Source organism: Macrosteles quadrilineatus, unplaced genomic scaffold, assembly GCF_028750875.1.
Source record: "Macrosteles quadrilineatus isolate MER2022 unplaced genomic scaffold, UCM_ALF_1.0 Scaffold_3__2_contigs__length_128488019, whole genome shotgun sequence".
Classification (NCBI taxonomy): domain Eukaryota; kingdom Metazoa; phylum Arthropoda; class Insecta; order Hemiptera; family Cicadellidae; genus Macrosteles; species Macrosteles quadrilineatus.
Window position 1 is genome coordinate 45,035,094 of NW_026542596.1, and position 18,128 is coordinate 45,053,221.

General features: G+C 33.8%; 1 protein-coding gene across 1 annotated transcript in view; it reads right to left on the bottom strand.

Moving 5' to 3' along the window:
• Positions 1-3,343: 3,343 nt before the first annotated feature.
• LOC128989161 (uncharacterized) overlaps positions 3,344-18,128 on the bottom strand; it is a 44,726-nt gene continuing 29,941 nt past the window's right edge. The window contains exon 4 of the mRNA XM_054411030.1: positions 3,344-3,984. Within this exon, the coding sequence (XP_054267005.1) occupies positions 3,373-3,984 (612 nt within the window). The 3' untranslated portion in view covers positions 3,344-3,372. The remainder of the gene's footprint in view (positions 3,985-18,128) is intronic.

The following is an 18,128-nucleotide window of genomic DNA, read 5'->3' on the forward strand; positions in this document are numbered from 1 at the left end:
AGTTGGTTTAGTTGAAGTATGAATACAGTAAAACCCCAAACTGTACTTAAATTTAAAAACATTAGCTAAATAAAATACACTAACGAAACGGAAAAGACCGTTGTTATTTTAATTGAAGCAATGGAAACAACAATGATGTCAGTTTTGTTTAGATCGAAGGGTAAATAAGCTTATTTTGAGAGTCAACACTGTGCGGTGATGATTAACATTCAATGGGTCTATAAAAATAAATTTTCGGCAATGTTTTCGTACTGGATTTCGCTTCACGCTCTAAATCCAGCACTTCTAGACTAGAAAATCTTGCTGATTATATAAGCAAATTAATAATGTAAAAAGACCTTAATAATGTTGGTAGCCTTGCAAAAGTCCAAAGAACAATCCCTAAACACCGACAAAGATGAGGGGATCTGTTTGGAAATTACCCATTTTAATAGGGTTCTACCTACTTCAATCGGGATACAATTATCAATAAAATTAGTATTTAAATTCAATTTTCAAAAACTGTTTCGTTTCTTAACAATCTGGCTGTGGTCAAACATTCAACTTTAAAACTCTTAAACAGTTATAAAGAAAGTTGGTCAGCATTACTGGATCTTTGACAGCACAATTTTTAATAAATCAAAGTATATGGAACGAAACTAAAGGATATTGCCTTTTTGCTAAACATTCCTTCACCCACTAGATCATAAGCTTTAAAACTACACCAAAATCGTGAAAAACTGGTTCGGTAAAACAGGTGAAATAGGGATGTTACAAAGACAACTCATTATTGCAGTAAGAAATATAGATTAAACTTACAGAAAAAGTGCTGCCTTCTGGAAAGGTAAGGTACCTCTTTCGCCGTGAAAGAACTTTGGTAGAATTAAAGCTAGAATCGCTCTCATCGACAGCGGCTGTTATATAAAAAGTGAATAGAACCGTAAACCATATCACCCAGGTAGAAGCCATGTTCAAGACTAAGTTACCGTTTCTGTACTGCAACGGCTGATTAGCACTTAGTTAGAACATAGTTGTCATTTGTTACACTGACTGACTTCCGTTTATTGTAGTTTCGTAGTTTGGCTTTGTTCTATTTGTTCATTAGAATAAAAAATTAATATATTCAGTTGATTAACTGAACCTTCAGTATACATTGGATATTGTTTGACTACTAAACGTTTTGAAATGACCATCTTTGCAATTTAAACTGATAATTTTTTATGATTCAAGAGTGTAAACAGTAAACCAAAAGGAAAAACTATAGAGGAACTTACAAATCGTTGGAGAACAAAAATAGCTAAATCCACCCTCATTTTATATTTCAAATAAACACGAGAAGCCTATTATTGATAAATATAGTCTTACGGTTGGCTCCCGTTTTTATTTTCAGCAATAAATGTGCTATGATCTGATTGAAAGGTTTCCATTAGTAAAATTTACATTTGGTTTCACTCAACTTATTTTAGGGTTAGAAACAATATCACAAATTTTATTTACTGCCGGTTGCCTTGACAAGTAGGCTATTCTTGTTTTGGCGTGTAAATAATTTCAAACTTATTATACATTTCTTCTAAATACAAAACATAACTTTTTTTTTTTTTTTTTTTTTTTTTTGTCCTAGGACGCTAGGCACGAGCCTGGGATTGTTTTTCACATTACTTCAGGCTAGACCTAGGGGTTGCGGCATTATCACTTAGATAAATTCCATTGGTGACTTGGCGGGGATCGAACCCGGGACCTCAGGGACTGAAGTCCCGCGCTCTAACCACTACGCCAGCTCGCTCCCCAATACAAAACATAATAGAAGTACCTAAAGTCTCCAGGTATTTTTTTAAAAGCTGAAATTCTACATGGTAATTCCTGAGACATCTCATCTGCACAGTAACCTATTAAAACTTTAGTAAGTTAAGTAAAATTTACTCAAACCATGTTTTGGAATCTTTCTATAATAATTAACCTTTTATTATTCTCATGGAGGCTATCTATTTTTTTACAATTTATTAGATCAGCATTACATTGCTATACAGATCAGATATAACACAGAAACAAAATAGCATATTAACTTTCACATAGGTAGGGGTCAGCTATAGCTAGCCCTCAGACATTGACACTGTTTCTATGGGTCTCACTGTAAGACACTAAGCATACATAAATGGAACACAGAATTCTTCAGAATGGAACACAAATGGAAAAAGGGTTATAGTAAGACATCTTGAGGCAACCTGGGTTTTAGCCGGAGTCTCTGGATTTCAGAACCTGTGTTATACAATCCAATGCTGCTGGTTAATAGAAGTTTTATAAAGAGTTTTAAGGTAGTTTTCTTGATGAAATCCTCTATAGGCTTGATACCCAGTTTTAAATGCATTTGACGGGTTTGAACATACCAGGGACGTTTTAGGATTATAATTAAAACTTTATTTTAAAAGGTTTGCAATTTACGATTTGAGCTTCATAAAGCAGTTCGCCATACTGGGCAGGCAAACTACAATAGTGAACGTTGAAGAGATTTGTATAGAATGGTCCCAGTTGTAAAGACAGACATGATTTTTTTATTAAAGGAAACAGTTTTTATAATCTGCCATAAGCCAAATATAATTTTTATTAAAAACTAAAAATCTAAATCTACAAACGAATATCTATGCATTAACCTTAACCTGACCTTAGATTTATAGACAAAAACTGCAGTCAAATAAATAACTTATTGTTTGCCCAATATTTAATATTTTCTGAACATTTCGCCATAACTGAGCGCAGTTTATAACAATAACACAACAATGTAAACAGAGGCACGGCTGTGGCGCCATGGCGGGAGATGTATGAGAGTCTGCAGCGGAAAACACCGCCATCAGGCTTCTGGCCCGCGCTCCGCTTAAACGATATTTTCGCTTTACTCAAAATAAATAGCTACTAGTTCACTGGTGAGAGTTATATTGGCAATTATCTAACTCTGGTTGGGTCATTAGACTAAATATTTTATAAAAAACTTTACTAGAAACTGGATCAAATAGATTTTCAGCCCTAATGAATTGTATAACATTTAAAAGTTGATTATATCGTCTGGAATATGTGTAATGTGTGAATGTTAAAATAGTATAAGTAAGATTTCAATACTAAGAAAATGGCAGATGCAATAATTTGGTAGATAAATATAAAAAGATACATATACAGACAATACTAATACTATATACTGTTCATTTAGGACCGGAGACTATTAAAATATCATTTGAAATATTAAGAAATTGATGATTTTTCTCTCACAAGTATACAATTTCTGACTGTAAATAATTTTATCATTCATGAGAAATAACCTAAACACATTGGTTTACTTGAACAACAAATTATATTTTACTTAAAAATAGTTTGTACAGTTTAAAGATTTTGTAGATGTACACTTCAGAAATTATATCCATGACCGGTATGTTGATGGCCAAAGCTGTGATCAAAACTGTGAGTTTCTTGTTCCAACCCATATCCAGATCGATGGTTGTGATGGTGATATACAGGCACCTTGACGGGGTAAGGCACCGGCTTCTCTACTGTATAAGGCACCTTCTTCTCTACAACGACCGGGTAAGGCTTGGGCACAGACACAGGTACGGGCTTCTCCACAGGCACCTCTACCTTGTAAGGCACCTTCTTCTCTACAGTGTACGGGACATGCTTGACGACAGGCACGTGGACGGGGTAAGGTTTGTCCACAGCCACCTTTACAGGGTACGGCACGTGCTTCTCCACCGTGTAAGGTACTTTCTTCTCGACGACCACGGGGTAAGGTTTAGGGACGTGGACGGGGTACGGCTTGTCGACGGGCATCTCGACCGGGTACGGCTCCTTCTTGTAGACCGTGTACGGCTGCGGGACGTACTCCTTGACCGTGTACGGCACTTTCTTCTCGACATAGACGGGGTACGGCTTGGGCACGTGGACCGGGTACGGTTTATCGACTGGTACCTCGACGGTGTAAGGCACTTTCTTCTCGACGATGACAGGGTACGGCACAGGCACCTTCTTGGTCACCGTGATGGCTTTGACGTGCTCGTGATGATGTTGGACGTGGTGATGGAAGTGTTCGGCGGAGGCTACCGTCAGAAGACACAATGTTGCCAGTAGAGCGGCCATCCTTGCTGTGTGCTCTGGCAGTGCGTGTGCTGGATTATATATCTGTTCTTGGGATATGGAATGTCGGCCAAAAGTGTAATTTACTCATGCCAATTCAGTCCAATTTCCTGTTATCTCATCCAGTTTCAACCACAACTTATATAACTTTGGTTCCTCACGATCTTCATTGTTAATTTGAAGTGAGAATGGTCGAAATAAACATTTAGTACCAGTGTAGTTTTTTTTTGTTTTTTAAATACAATATGAAATTAAGTTATTACCATTACAATATTTATTTAATCTAGGATCCATCCTAAACTTCAAATTTATCTTACAATTGTGTAAAACTTATTTTCAGTAAGGTCGTCGTAATCCTACCACTAACATCGTTGGAACATCCGTTAATCTTCTGTGACCACGACAGTACTCAAGATTTCCGTCTCCAAAAACAATCAAAAAAATTGAACTCATGTAGTGAAGGTAAACGAACATTCGGGTGGCAGTTCTGTGGTTGAATAGCAAATGTTACTAAGTATGAGATTTGGAACTCAATTCTTGAATCCAGCCGATTGGAACTGTGAAATACATACTGTAACATACTCCCATCGGCTTATTGAATAAACAAAGGTTTTATGTTTTAAATACAATGGAAAGTTGTTTCCCATCCCTAAGCTACCTAACTATAAGGACAATGAATGGCATACTGAACCAATGATTAAATTTAAGATAAGAACTGTATATTAGTTTATATCCAAATAATGTGAAATCACCTTAAACAATTCTTATCTTATATTATGATATAAACAGCCATGAAATTTAACTATATCTAAAAACACATACAATGTGTATTAAATGTTACTAGAAAAAACCTTATTAGTAATTAGTTTTATTTTGTCAAACTATCCTGAATTTTTGAGTTAGTTCCAACAAATCTTTCAAGGAAGTACATTTTTATAGTTTTATTTTACCGTTCACAAAAACACCGATGTACTATAAAACATCGTATGTCTGACGTTTGTTAAAACTGATACACCACTTAGATTGCATGGCCATTACACTGGAGGGTTAGACTCAGTGGAGTGGTAAATGTATGTAAATGGACGAAACTGACGACGCCAACACCTCTGTAATATTTACTATCAGAGGCTTTGGAGTGTTAAGATACAGCTAGATTGGTTTAAATACCCACCAACCGACCATGGTTGGTGAACACCTGTAAGGTTTACGAAAAATTATGATCAAAATTCGTGAGATCCCAAAGTTCTTTAGGGAATTTAAAGTAAATGTCATTTATTCTATAGTGGAACATTTTTTGCAATATTACGAGAGGGGTACACATTTTAATCAGTATTCGGGACCTCTATGTGTGTGTTTTACAAACGTTTCACAAAAAGTTCGTACACAAATTGCCGGTACGTTATATCATTTCTAAGAAGAGTATTAGGGTTTATCCTATATCCCTAAGGAATTCAAAAGTGTAGTGAGGTTAAAATTTGTGTTACACTGTAGTTCTTGTATTTAGTTAATGTCAAAAACATTTAAAACTGTAAAGTATAGCGTTTCGCTTGTAGAATATCATCACCGACACAAACTCAAATTAAAATTATATTAACTTTTAGATTAAATGCCTGGATCCAATGCCTGGATGGATTGGATTTTAAACGCAATTTAGTGGTTCTCCCTTTTTCTGTAAAACCAATTGTGCTGAATGTTGCATTCTATTGATCATCCTACTTGTGTGTGAATAAATATAAGAAAACGTCAAAAATACAAGATTGTATCTGGTAATATAACCAGTACCAATTAAAAGCATGTTATGCGATTAGCGTCTTTGTTCTTCATCAGGATGTTATATCATTGAGATAGTTACACAGGAATCCTTCGCCTGTATATAAGACACGTATATGCCCAGTGAAAAATCACATCATCTCCCAGTTCCTACGATGAAGGTCCTAGCAACACTTTTTATTATAGCTTTGGTGTCTGCTGAAGAAAATTCTACAAAGAAGAGAGGCATCGAGCAATTTGAAAATCATAATGGATTTGAAGGTCACGACTTTGGAGGGCATCACTTTGGAGGCCACGACTTCAGCAACCATCGCCACCACGAGATGAAGACCATCACGATAGAGAAGGAGGTGAAGGTGCCATACCCGGTCCACGTGGAGAAGAAGGTACCGTACCCTGTCAAGGTGCACGTCGAGAGGCCGGTCCCATACCCTGTGGAGAAACCTTACCCGGTGACTGTGGAGAAGAAAGTGCCTTACCCTGTCAAGGAGTACATCCCTAAGCCTTACCCTGTCGAGAAGAAGATTCCTTACCCTGTGAATGTGCCTGTCCTGAGGCTAGTACCCGTGCATATACCCAAGCCTTACCCCGTCTACGTAGAGAAGAAGGTGCCTTACCCTGTAGAGAAACACATCCCTTACCCGGTCAAGGTGCATGTCCCCCGGCCTGTCCCCTATCACGTTCCTGTTGTCAAACACGTGCCTTACCCCGTCGAGAAGAAAGTTCCTTACCCCGTCAAGGTGCCAGTTGAGAAGCCAGTCCCCTACCCTGTGGAGAAGCCTTACCCCGTCTACGTAGAGAAGAAGGTTCCCTACCCGGTGGAGAAGGAGGTGCCGTATCCAGTCAAGGTTCCGGTTCACATCCCGGTCCATGTCCATGAGCATCATGAGCATGAGGAACATCACTTCGGAGGACATCACTTTGAAAATCATCAGGTGGAACATCAAGAGAATGGACATCATGTAATAGGCCAATTTGGGCACTCACACCATCTGTTCAAGTAAGACGTAATGGTTGGATAATGCCAGTTAACCTTCAATTACAATGAGAACATTGAGGAAAAGTTATTGTTGGCTAAACAATTTATTTGTTTTAAAATAAATTGTTTTGATATACTTAAGGATTATATTGTTTATTGACAATTTCAAGACGTAAATAAACATCTTTATTTGTACATTTTTTGAATAGTTATAATTTATTGATCCTAAAACCACATTATAGTAAAGGTATGATGGCTTAAACTTGAAACTAGTATGACCTTTTGTGTGTCTTTAACCAGCTCTTAATGTGCAAAATAACGCTTAGATGCAGCTGTGTTTAGTTTGAGCTCGGTTGCCTATTCAATAGCTTTGTAAAAATCAGTGGTCATTCAGAATAACCCACTTTTTGGCTTTTAAAAATGACAGCTATAGTTTTAAAGCTAAGAATTTATCTGAGCAGTTTAGCTAATTTGATTACGAATGTTGCTATCTAGATTTCAAATATATTTTCGTCATATTTTAAGTGTAGAATCTACGTTGTTTTTAAACATTGGATTAATCTCAGTAAATTCAACAAGGCTAATAATTTTACATTACTTTATATGTCTTTGCAACGTACTATTGCTATCTAAAAAACACCTTTTCTTCGATGTAATTCTTTTGTTAATAGACACAGACCATGAAAATTAGTGGAGTAAGGTAATCATATTTCAAATTGAAAAATCATGTTGCTTTTGGTTCACTTATAGCCAAATTATGTTGTATTTAGTTTATTTGCTGTCATAGCACAGTGTTTAACATTATATTATTTATGGCATGTACTTTATTAAACACCAAACATCCAAGTCTTAATCTCGTTTTTGTTTATGTAATCGTCAACTTTGGTGACTATTGAGCTTTGAGAAGCTCTAAAGGCTCTGAAGTGAATATTACACAGCCCTTACCACCGTCACTTTCATCCATTTACATACATTTACTATCCTCATCAGCTTCCACTTATGCAAGAAATATTCATCACAAACAAACCTCCTTTGAATGGCAACGACGAGTGGATTGTTGGACCAATGATAATTCTATGTGTATGTCTTAAATCATTATTAGTTTTTGCTATTTGGAATGGTTTTTTTCAGTTTTCAAACAAAGGTAAAACACAAATAAATGCAGCACAAAGGATGAGGGTAATTATTCCGATTAATTGTTCGGGTAGCTGAGTGGTGATAGTGATCACCTAAGAATGTAGAGGTCACTGATTCGATCCACCCAGTTCGATTATGAATAAAAACTCAATTTTTAATTATGGCCTTAATTAATCATGTTATCTAAAATATTTTAGATCTTTGAAACATACAAAAGAATAAAATATAATTAAATTATAATCGTAAAATTGAATGCTTGGAATTATATGTTTATTTTGAACTCAATTAAATTAAAAGGCAATGTCTGAAACGTTGTGCTAAATTATTTTTAATCCATAAACATTTATCTATATCAAATGTAAGAGGTTTAACTCGTATTCAACAATTTGTATTGCTTATACTGTATATTTTTAAGTAAGAGCACTGGTTTCAAGGGGTGAATTATTGTTGACAACAGACAAAAGGAGAAGCACCAAGTTGACATTTACATAAAATATGTGCCTTTGGCGGAAACTGTATCCCGAGAAGAAATTTGCAGGGGTTTCTGAGTTTAATCTATGGTAAAACTGAGAAAGTTAATCCTACAAAAATCAGTGAACTTTATCTAAGAATTGTGTGTATGAGATCATTAAGTAAATAGACTTTTAGTTAATAAAACGTTGTGAATATTAACTATAAAAGTATTAAGACTAATTATGGTAAAAACGTACCTTGTCAGACAATCCTTGACATGTTTTGTAGTGTCGAAATTGAAGAACCACCGAAACATGTAGCAAGTTAAATTTCGACACTACTAAACATGTCAAGGATTGTCTGACAAGGTACGTTTTTACCACAATTAGTCATAAAACGCAATCCTGGGGCTATAAAAATTAAGTATAATTGAAAATATCAAATGTGAGCATAACATGTGGGGACAGTCCTGTGTAGATGTTTTTTTTACTCATTATTACAATGCAAAAACAAAGATATGTAGCAAAACTAAAATCTGAATACTACAAGTTTAAGGAAACAGTAGGCCTAAATACAATAGGAATTCGAAACGATCCCTTTAATTGTTACTCTATGAAATCAATGTTACTGATAAAGTTTTAGTGAGTTGAAAATATTAGCATAAACTAACTAAAACAAACATTTTCTAAACCAATTTAATCAATTAAAACACTGAAATAATCCCCCCCATGAAGCGTATTTAGTATTTATATTTTAATAAATTATGAATGGCGACTGTATGTAGATAGATAGTTAGTTATTGTTTTGACTGTCTTAAACGTTGGCTGTGTGGCTTCAAAGGTTTGAAACGTTAAATATTACTTAGCCTTCATCGTTCCACTTAGTGTATTTACATTCTCTTGTAGGCTGTATTCAATAGGCCATAATGAAATAGGAATTAATATTTTACATCGCTTGGCACTCGATCGTTGATTCTTTCAGAAGCATTGGGGTATTTTTATTTAAAATGTATGATATAGTTCAAACATTGGGAACACTGCTGCACTAAAGACAGACTTTGACGGTTAAAAAAAATAAGAGAATACGTTTAATGATTTTACTAAAAGGTTATACTGACGAAACACAAAAAAATAGGACGGAATGTAAATGTTTACTAAAATAACTCCAGCCTTAATGTTTTTCGTTGAAAATCTTGCATATAAAAATACATCTCGTTAACCTGAGGTTTATCTAGAAAGATTAATCCAAGTTCAAGTTTAAGACAGGGAAATATCAGTAAGCGAGTGACTATATCAGTCACAGTTAAGGCGTACTTAAGACTTGATGACGTCACATCAATCCATTGTGTAGAAACGTCATTGTTGGCGTACACATATTGTTGCCGAGCCTGAGATGGATTTAACAGTCTTAACACTGATGTCGCCAAAGATATGATCTCGTCAACAGCTATGGTATAGAACAGGCATGATGTGGATATAGAAATTTGCAATATAGAGGTTGTTAAAATGTTTTTAAAGGAGTTGTCGTACTAATTACGTCATCTCGTCCCAATATTTCTACTACTTCACTTAAAATAACATTAATGAATGAAATAAAATAAATTAAAATATATGTTTAGCATTTAGTCAAAAATATTCTTACCATAACTTTAAATGACAATGATTTGTCTAACGGTCCAGTATAATAAGCCGATCAAAAACTACGGTAAGAATTTGTTGAGAGTATCATGTAGTATTTTTTTTTAATTTTACCATCACTTTTTTTACCCTGTGTCCATCCCTATGAATTAAGTTTGCAACAAAAATCAAATGCTATGGTTTAATACATATTGTCTGGTGTACATTCAGTTTCGTTTACCTCAGATGAACTCATGATGTGCCTCTGAAAAATATACTATATCAAAATAGTGACTTTTAGGAAAATTTTAATGAAGATAATTTTTATCCAACACGTACAGAGATTATTAATAGTTGAAGTGTCAGATTTAGCAATAACTTTATTGCTTTGTTGACGTTTGTAATGTAATACTGCTTGTATACCGCAATTAAATGCATAGTTCTAGCACTTGTACATCGTCTGTTTGCGATAGTTTTACACTTTTTCGTCTACCTGCAAAAAAAATCAAACAATTGACTTTCTCTTGAAAAATCAATATAAATCTCCTTTTAACTACAGTTTATCAAAGACGGAAAACATTACATTTATCAAACATATTATCCATAATGCTTCACAACTGGACTGCAGCAGGACAGGATATATTTACGTGGAGGGTAAATGAGATATTTCTCTCCTGGGACAGTTTCAAAGCGCAGTTATTCTGTGGTGATTAGAGGTACGGTGTAAGCCGTCTCTGGCTCTGTAGCGGGGATTAGAGCTCTAATTACAAGTAGGGAGAAAAAGAAGCATGCCTCCTCCAAACAGTATTTAATAATGTTCCTCTAGAGTTTTTTTCTGGCTTTGTAAAAAAGTTCCTGGAAATTCAGAAAGTCGGTTACACTGTACAGTTGTCTAAGTATCTGCTTTAATTACTATGAATTTGGTTGTAGACTAATTATTTAGTATCTTTGAAATTATAATCGATGGAGAATATGTAAAATTTAAACCTCTCGTGGATACAAGACCAAAATTTAGCTGTTCACGATGATTCAAAATTTCTTTGTTTGTACGTAGATTCAAATTTAAAATAGAAATATAACATTGAAAATTTAATTAGTAGACTGAATTCGGCTTCTTATTAAATAATATGTTTAAGAAACACAATCGACTTAAAAACTAGTTTGATGTTATACTATGCATACTTCTATTCCATTCTTCAATATGGAATTGAATTCTGGGGCTTTGCATCAAACATTGATTTAATTTTTAAGATTCAGAAAAAATGTTTAGGAATAATGATATTTGCACCATGGAGAATATCATGTAAGCTAATTTTTAAAGTAGTAATGAGTAATGACTGTTCCGAGTTTAATAATTTTTTAAACACTTTTGATGGTTGATGGACATTTTTAAAAATTATGTAGTGAAAACGTTGAGCACAGGCATGATTGAACCTTCTATTCTAGGTTTAAAACTAAATTTCAATATCTGCGGCATCGACTTTCATTAGTAGAGAAAACACCGATATATATAGGTAAAAAAACTATTTAATAAACTGTCTCAAGAATTCTATTACAGTATAGATGAACTCTTAACTGATCAGGTTGTGTGAAAATAAATTTGTTTTAACAAAATTGTTTAACTGATACATTTTGTTTATACCACTTTAATTTTTATAGTTTTAGTTTATTTTAGTGTTTTATAACTCCTTAGTCTTAAGGTATTTGTATTTTGACAATTTTACCTGTTTTATAGCATTGCTATATTTTGTAAACGTTATGTGACAATAAAGATTTATTTATTTATTTAGATGCATAGATTTATGGGTATGCTGTTGTGATTTTATACAATTTAACCAAAACAAAATGATTTATTTCAGAAAAAAGTGAAACCGCACAAACAATCATATCCTTCAAACAGAAAAGAAATATTAAAATTTTGAAAAGCAAATAATATTAATAAGAGGTTTTAAAGAGAAATTACATGAACAATAACGCACAAAATAAACATACAGGGCGATGATTGTGGAATTATCGGTGTCAGTTATTTTAAAATGTAAAGAGAAAATATATAGTTTTAAATATATATTTCTATACACAATTCTATATAAAGTATTTAGAGTTTTCCAGTATTATATCAATGGTTTGGTTGAACTTTTATTGATCTACTCGTCACACAATATTTTATTAGTGTGACATTATTTGAGTTATTCGTCCATTTGATCAAGAATCGTAGATGTATATTTGTATTGATCAAAGGTCGCAAGCACACAGTAATTATGGACAAATTCGAATATTATTAATGCGTGCATAAAACGCAAGTAAGTAACAAAGTCAGCCATGTAGATGGATGAGACACACAAGTGGATACGGGGATGATTGCCTCGACGTACAAAGGGACAAATGGCTGATAGGGACAAATGGCTGATATAACAGATAGCGGCCATTATGTTCATTTACATAATCGGCCCTCCACAACGCTGCCGCTTTTTAAATGGACCCTTAATTGTTTCATGCATTTGAAATTTACTTAGAGTTTGTCAGCAAGAAATACATGTACACATCTAAAGTTTGTTAGGAGTTGAATAACTTAAAATAGAATAAAACTATCTAAAAATGCGTATAAAAAACTACAATTGATATGGCCTAACAATTAAACAAAATAGTAACTTTGAAAGGCTTAAACACGAACAATAAAGCGTCTGACACAACTCAGGAGCGGATGTTATATGAGTAAGATGTATTAATGGAATAACCCACCTAACGTTATGTAATACGAGTACTCATTACATTAGCACTTGTATATAACAGCGCTACAACGTTAGAACAATCAGTGTGTCTTCCCATCTTCAACATGAAACTTCTCTTTCTGTTGGTTTCAGTTTGTTTGGTCTGTGCTGAAGAAAGATCAAAAGAAGATATATAATTTATTTTTGTAAAAAAATACAACCGACTTCAAACGCTCTAAAAAGAATGAAATAATTTCAATAAAGTAAACTTTTGTATTAGGCATGCTCACGTATTTTAAGTCGGCGCGGCTCTATGATGATTTTTGATACAAAATTGAAAGAGGGTGTCCATATTGCAGGTGACTATCTATAACTAAAGGTGTTAATCTGCATGTCTTTTTCATAGCTATGCGTTAAGTGTTATTTTATTACCGTAATCAGAGATCGGCATTAGAGTGGTATTAACGATTATCTTTAAAAATCGTATAACGCATTTAAATGTTTTTTTTTTTTGGAAAAGTAACGTTTTAATACTAAACTAGCTTCTTTTCCCTATCATAATATCAAACTAAATTATTTTCCTATTCATATAGAACATTTGTGTGTGTTATTTTCATAATGCATTTATTCTGAAGTAGGCCTAAACATAAAATACAAGAAGATATTTCCTTTAATATATAAACAAAACAGTTCAGTATGTTTTTTTTTTATATATTTATGTTAAGTTATCCAGCTACAATTTATTAATTTTCAAAATACACACGCAATATTTAGTTTCAATCATATTTGCAGTTTAAGCCGCACCGACTTGAAATACGTGAGCATGCCTAATACAAAAGTTTACTTTATTGAAATTATTTCATTCTTTTTAGAGCGTTTGAAGTCGGTTGTATTTTTTTACAAAAATAAATTATTTTATGATTTTTAGTGACTGTATAAGTTTTTATATATTAAATACTTGAGGATTTTTGATAAGCAAAACTGTTTGACACAATCAAAAAGTTCCACAGAACAATCATTATTTTAAAACTGCTTGAGTCACCTGTTCTGGTTACATAATCAATGGGTATGAAAATAAACATTTTTAGATATTCCTTAAAAAGGAAAGAGTTGTCCATTACATTAGGCCTAACGACAAACTAATTGTCTTTTCTAGATAAATTGACATGTCAGACATCATCGTTTCCTGCAATCGGTGTACTTCTACATTATAAAAAGAAATACAGTAACGTCTCAAGCCTTATGGAATGAAAGTTATTCCTCAGCTACCAGCACTAAAAAATCCCTCAAAAGTGGAAAATTGGTCGTTAACACGTATAGTACCTTTGGAAAATATTATATAAAAGATTGGTTCAGCTTAAAGTGGTGTAAGTCATGTAGGGGGTTTTGTTTGCTCAAGATATAGCCTAGTCGAAATTGCAAATCATCTTCCTCTAAGACTTTCCAAAGCAGGCATAATAGTATTGATATGATATAGTAACTGGGTAGAGAATACTAATAAACATTCCACATCTGCAAATGAAATATGTATATGAAAGATTGGTTCAGCTAAAAGTGGTGCAAGCCATGTAGGTGGTTTTGTTTGATCAAGATATAGCCTAGTCGAAATTGCAAATCATCTTCCCCTAGGACTTTCCGAATCAGGCATAATAGTATTGATATGATATAGGCCTAGTAACTGGGTAGAGAATACCAATAAACATTCCACATCTGCAAATGCATGTTTAGTAATTAAAATATTTATCACTTTTAAGACAATTGACGATTATGCACTGTCACACTTCTTCGGTCGTGTAAGGAATAATTGCATTTAATTTATATTTAGACCTGTTTTACGAATGCTTTGGTTTTCACAATACACCTTTATTTGTCAATATCATACAGCTATTCACTGAAACATATATGTTTTTGTAAGTCAGAATATTCAATACTAATAACAGAATTACTGTATACACAAATCAGGTCAAACGTTAAAATCCATTTTTTATAGTAACCAAAACAAAATGCATTTTTCTCAATGTAATTCAAAGGCTCCATGGCAAGAAATAGTTTATTGATCAGTGAAGCAACTGTTTTATGAAGAATTGTCTGTAGCTTCATTTAAATGGTTTCAACTAACAGCTGTAGGAATGTTATTATTATTTATTGCCTTCTCTGCACAAATGTAAACAATCTGCACAAATGTAAACAAAACTAATGTTGAATATTTAAGGTTTTCAGAATATTTCACCGAAACAAATATTATACTTAAACATAATATATAAGGTACCAAATAGAAATTCTCCTGGTTATTTTGGTGGTGGAACCACACTGATCGGTAAAAGAATCACAGAGAAATTGGTGAACATACATAGAAAAAAAAAAAACATCGCCACAAACAAATTGAGAACCTCCTCCTTTGTTGGTAGTGGGGAAGTCGGTTAAAAATATAACAAGAGAGATATAGAAGGCTTCGGGGGACACGATTTTGGAGGACATTATCTAGGTCAACATTTTGGAGGACATGACTTCAGCAACCATCACCACGACGAGGTGAAGACCATCACGATAGAGAAGGAGGTGAAGGTGCCGTACCCGGTCTACGTGGAGAAGAAGGTACCGTACCCTGTCAAGGTGCACGTCGAGAGGCCGGTCCCATACCCTGTGGAGAAACCTTTCCCGGTGACTGTGGAGAAGGAAGTGCCTTACCCGGTCAAGGAGTACATCTCTAAACCTTACCCTGTCGAGAAGAAGATTCCTTACCCCGTGAAGGTGCTTGTAGAGAGGCCAGTCTCCGTTCATATCCCCAAGCCTTACCCCATCTACGTAGAGAAGAAGGTGCCTTACCCTGTAGAGAAACACATCCCTTATCCGGTCAAGGTGCATGTCCCCCGGCCTGTCCCCTATCACGTTCCTGTTGTCAAACACGTGCCTTACCCCGTCGAGAAGAAAGTTCCTTATCCCGTCAAGGTGCCAGTTGAGAAGCCAGTCCCCTACCCTGTGGAGAAGCCTTACCCCGTCTACGTAGAGAAGAAGGTTCCCTACCCGGTGGAGAAGGAGGTGCCGTATCCAGTCAAGGTTCCGGTTCACATCCCGGTCCATGTCCACGAGCATCATGAACATGAGGATCACTTCGGAGGACATTACTGAATTTAGATGAGGAATTTAATTTAGATCTCATTCAATCATTGTAAATACTATGTATGATAACAATAAAAACTATAAAACCACAAGAAACTGGATACCTGAATATACATAGAAAGCTAATGAGGGCCACAAAAAAAAAAAAAAAAAAACTGAAGTCGCACATTTTACAACCACATACTTGAATGAGAGGTCTTGATGTGAAACCTCCCTGAAAAATACCAGTTTTTCAATAAACCATCTCCTAATGGCACGAATCTCAATAAAAGGGTTTATTTAATCACATTTAAAATACTGAAGATACATCAGCTTTTATTTGTTTTTATTTATAGTTTTGTTTTGTTTAATTTTTCTCGGAGTTATCTTTTGATTCTTATTATAGATGGTACAATACGATAAAGTTATTAATTTTGATTCTGCCACACAGTTGAATGTAAGTACACTAGAGATTTTTATTAAAGTAAGTAATAAGTACGATTGAGATTTGCCAGAAAAACAATGCATGGCAAGTATGTATTACTGTGTGATTTTTTTTACAGTAAATTCAAAGACCCACATGTTCTCTTAAGTATTCTCTTAAGTATATATTTGCCCTGTTGCGAAACACGGGCAGAACAACCCATGTTACTAACTATAGTAACTATTAAGTAAGAAATCATTTATTTTTAGTTATTATAAGTTTATAATAACTAAAAATAAATAATTGCTGTTCGGTTAAGCTTTAAAGTTAGCTAATCATAAAAACTATAGATAACAATCCGGTTTTAATATTAATGAATTTATAATTGTAAAGAGTTACATTAAACCGTTTCAATAAACATGTAGCTGATATTTAAAAAAAACGGACAGATCTAACCTGAGACGAATTGTCCAATTAGAATTATAAGTTATATTTTACTAAAGCTTCTTTCCCAAATTGATTAATAGTTTTTATTTATTAGTCCAGTAAATCTGTCAGAAAAAATGGGGTTGCTGTGAAAAGGTCGGGTAGTTCTGATTTTTGGATATGTTGTTAGTATTGGGCCCATAACATAAAATCCAAGTTATCCACCTCGAGATACTGCCGCTCGCCGCGGGGCGCGCCCCTTGTTATCGAAATATAAAAAAAATATGGCAATTCCTATTGTTTTTCACTCAATCTTGCGAACCGTTGATTTTACCGAAAATTTTATATTATTACATTAAATAAGAATAAATTTGTGGCAGTTTAAGCACAACAGCAAGTATGTAGCGTAAATAATAGTCATAATACAGACCATCAAAATAAATAAATTTTCCAAAGACGTATAAAAATTGTGGTTTTTTCAATATGTCCACAATATAGTTGTTTGAAGCAAACACCATATTGAATTAGAGAGTATGCCAGTTTATTTGTTATTAATAGAAAATAAATGAAAGTATGAATAAAAATACCCCCACCTCAGCAAACCTGCAGACTAAGCGAATTTCCAGTAGCTTGATTTGATTTTCACAAACCTATTCAAATAACATTAGGTTTAACTGGTACCTAGGTTTTCTGCTACAGGGAGGGTAATATAGTATATAAAATAATAATAGTATGATAAGAAACAAATCAATTTACCCAATTTTATAAAAATGTGTCTATAAATAAGGTAAAAACAATAATTGAACATCTTCGCAATTGGAATAACTTGAGGTTTTTTAATTTACATTTTTTAATTTTCTCCGTAACCAATAACTGTAAAAAAACATTTTAATGTACTAAATTATTTGTTTTTAAGCTCTACAAAACTCTTTAATGATACAATTGTAAAATTGTATGTTTTGAGGGTTAAAAATGAAAAAAAAATATTCTTACCGGCAAAATACCTATAAAGCAACCGTTCCTATGGCCGGCCTTATCATGCCGATCATGCTTTTAATAACTCGTTTTAATAAATAAATGTACGTTTAGATGATTCAATGATTCAATGATTCATTAAGCCATTAAGCAAAAGCAATAGGCTAAGTCACTTACAATACAAACTAAACGATAAATAGTCCATCTCTTGATTCACAAATAAAAGTAATGTTTGTACCAAATTCCACTAAATCGGATGATTTTTGGGAATCATCGTGCTAACGGACGATAATAACTTTTTTGGATACAGTTTAGTAAAATCTTTAGTTTTTTTTTTTATACAGGGTCTGCAAAAAACTTACCTAGTTAGAAAATTTATTTATTTATTGTACTAGATACAAACTACTGTTTAACGACTGATACCATAGAGAAGGCTATGCTGATAC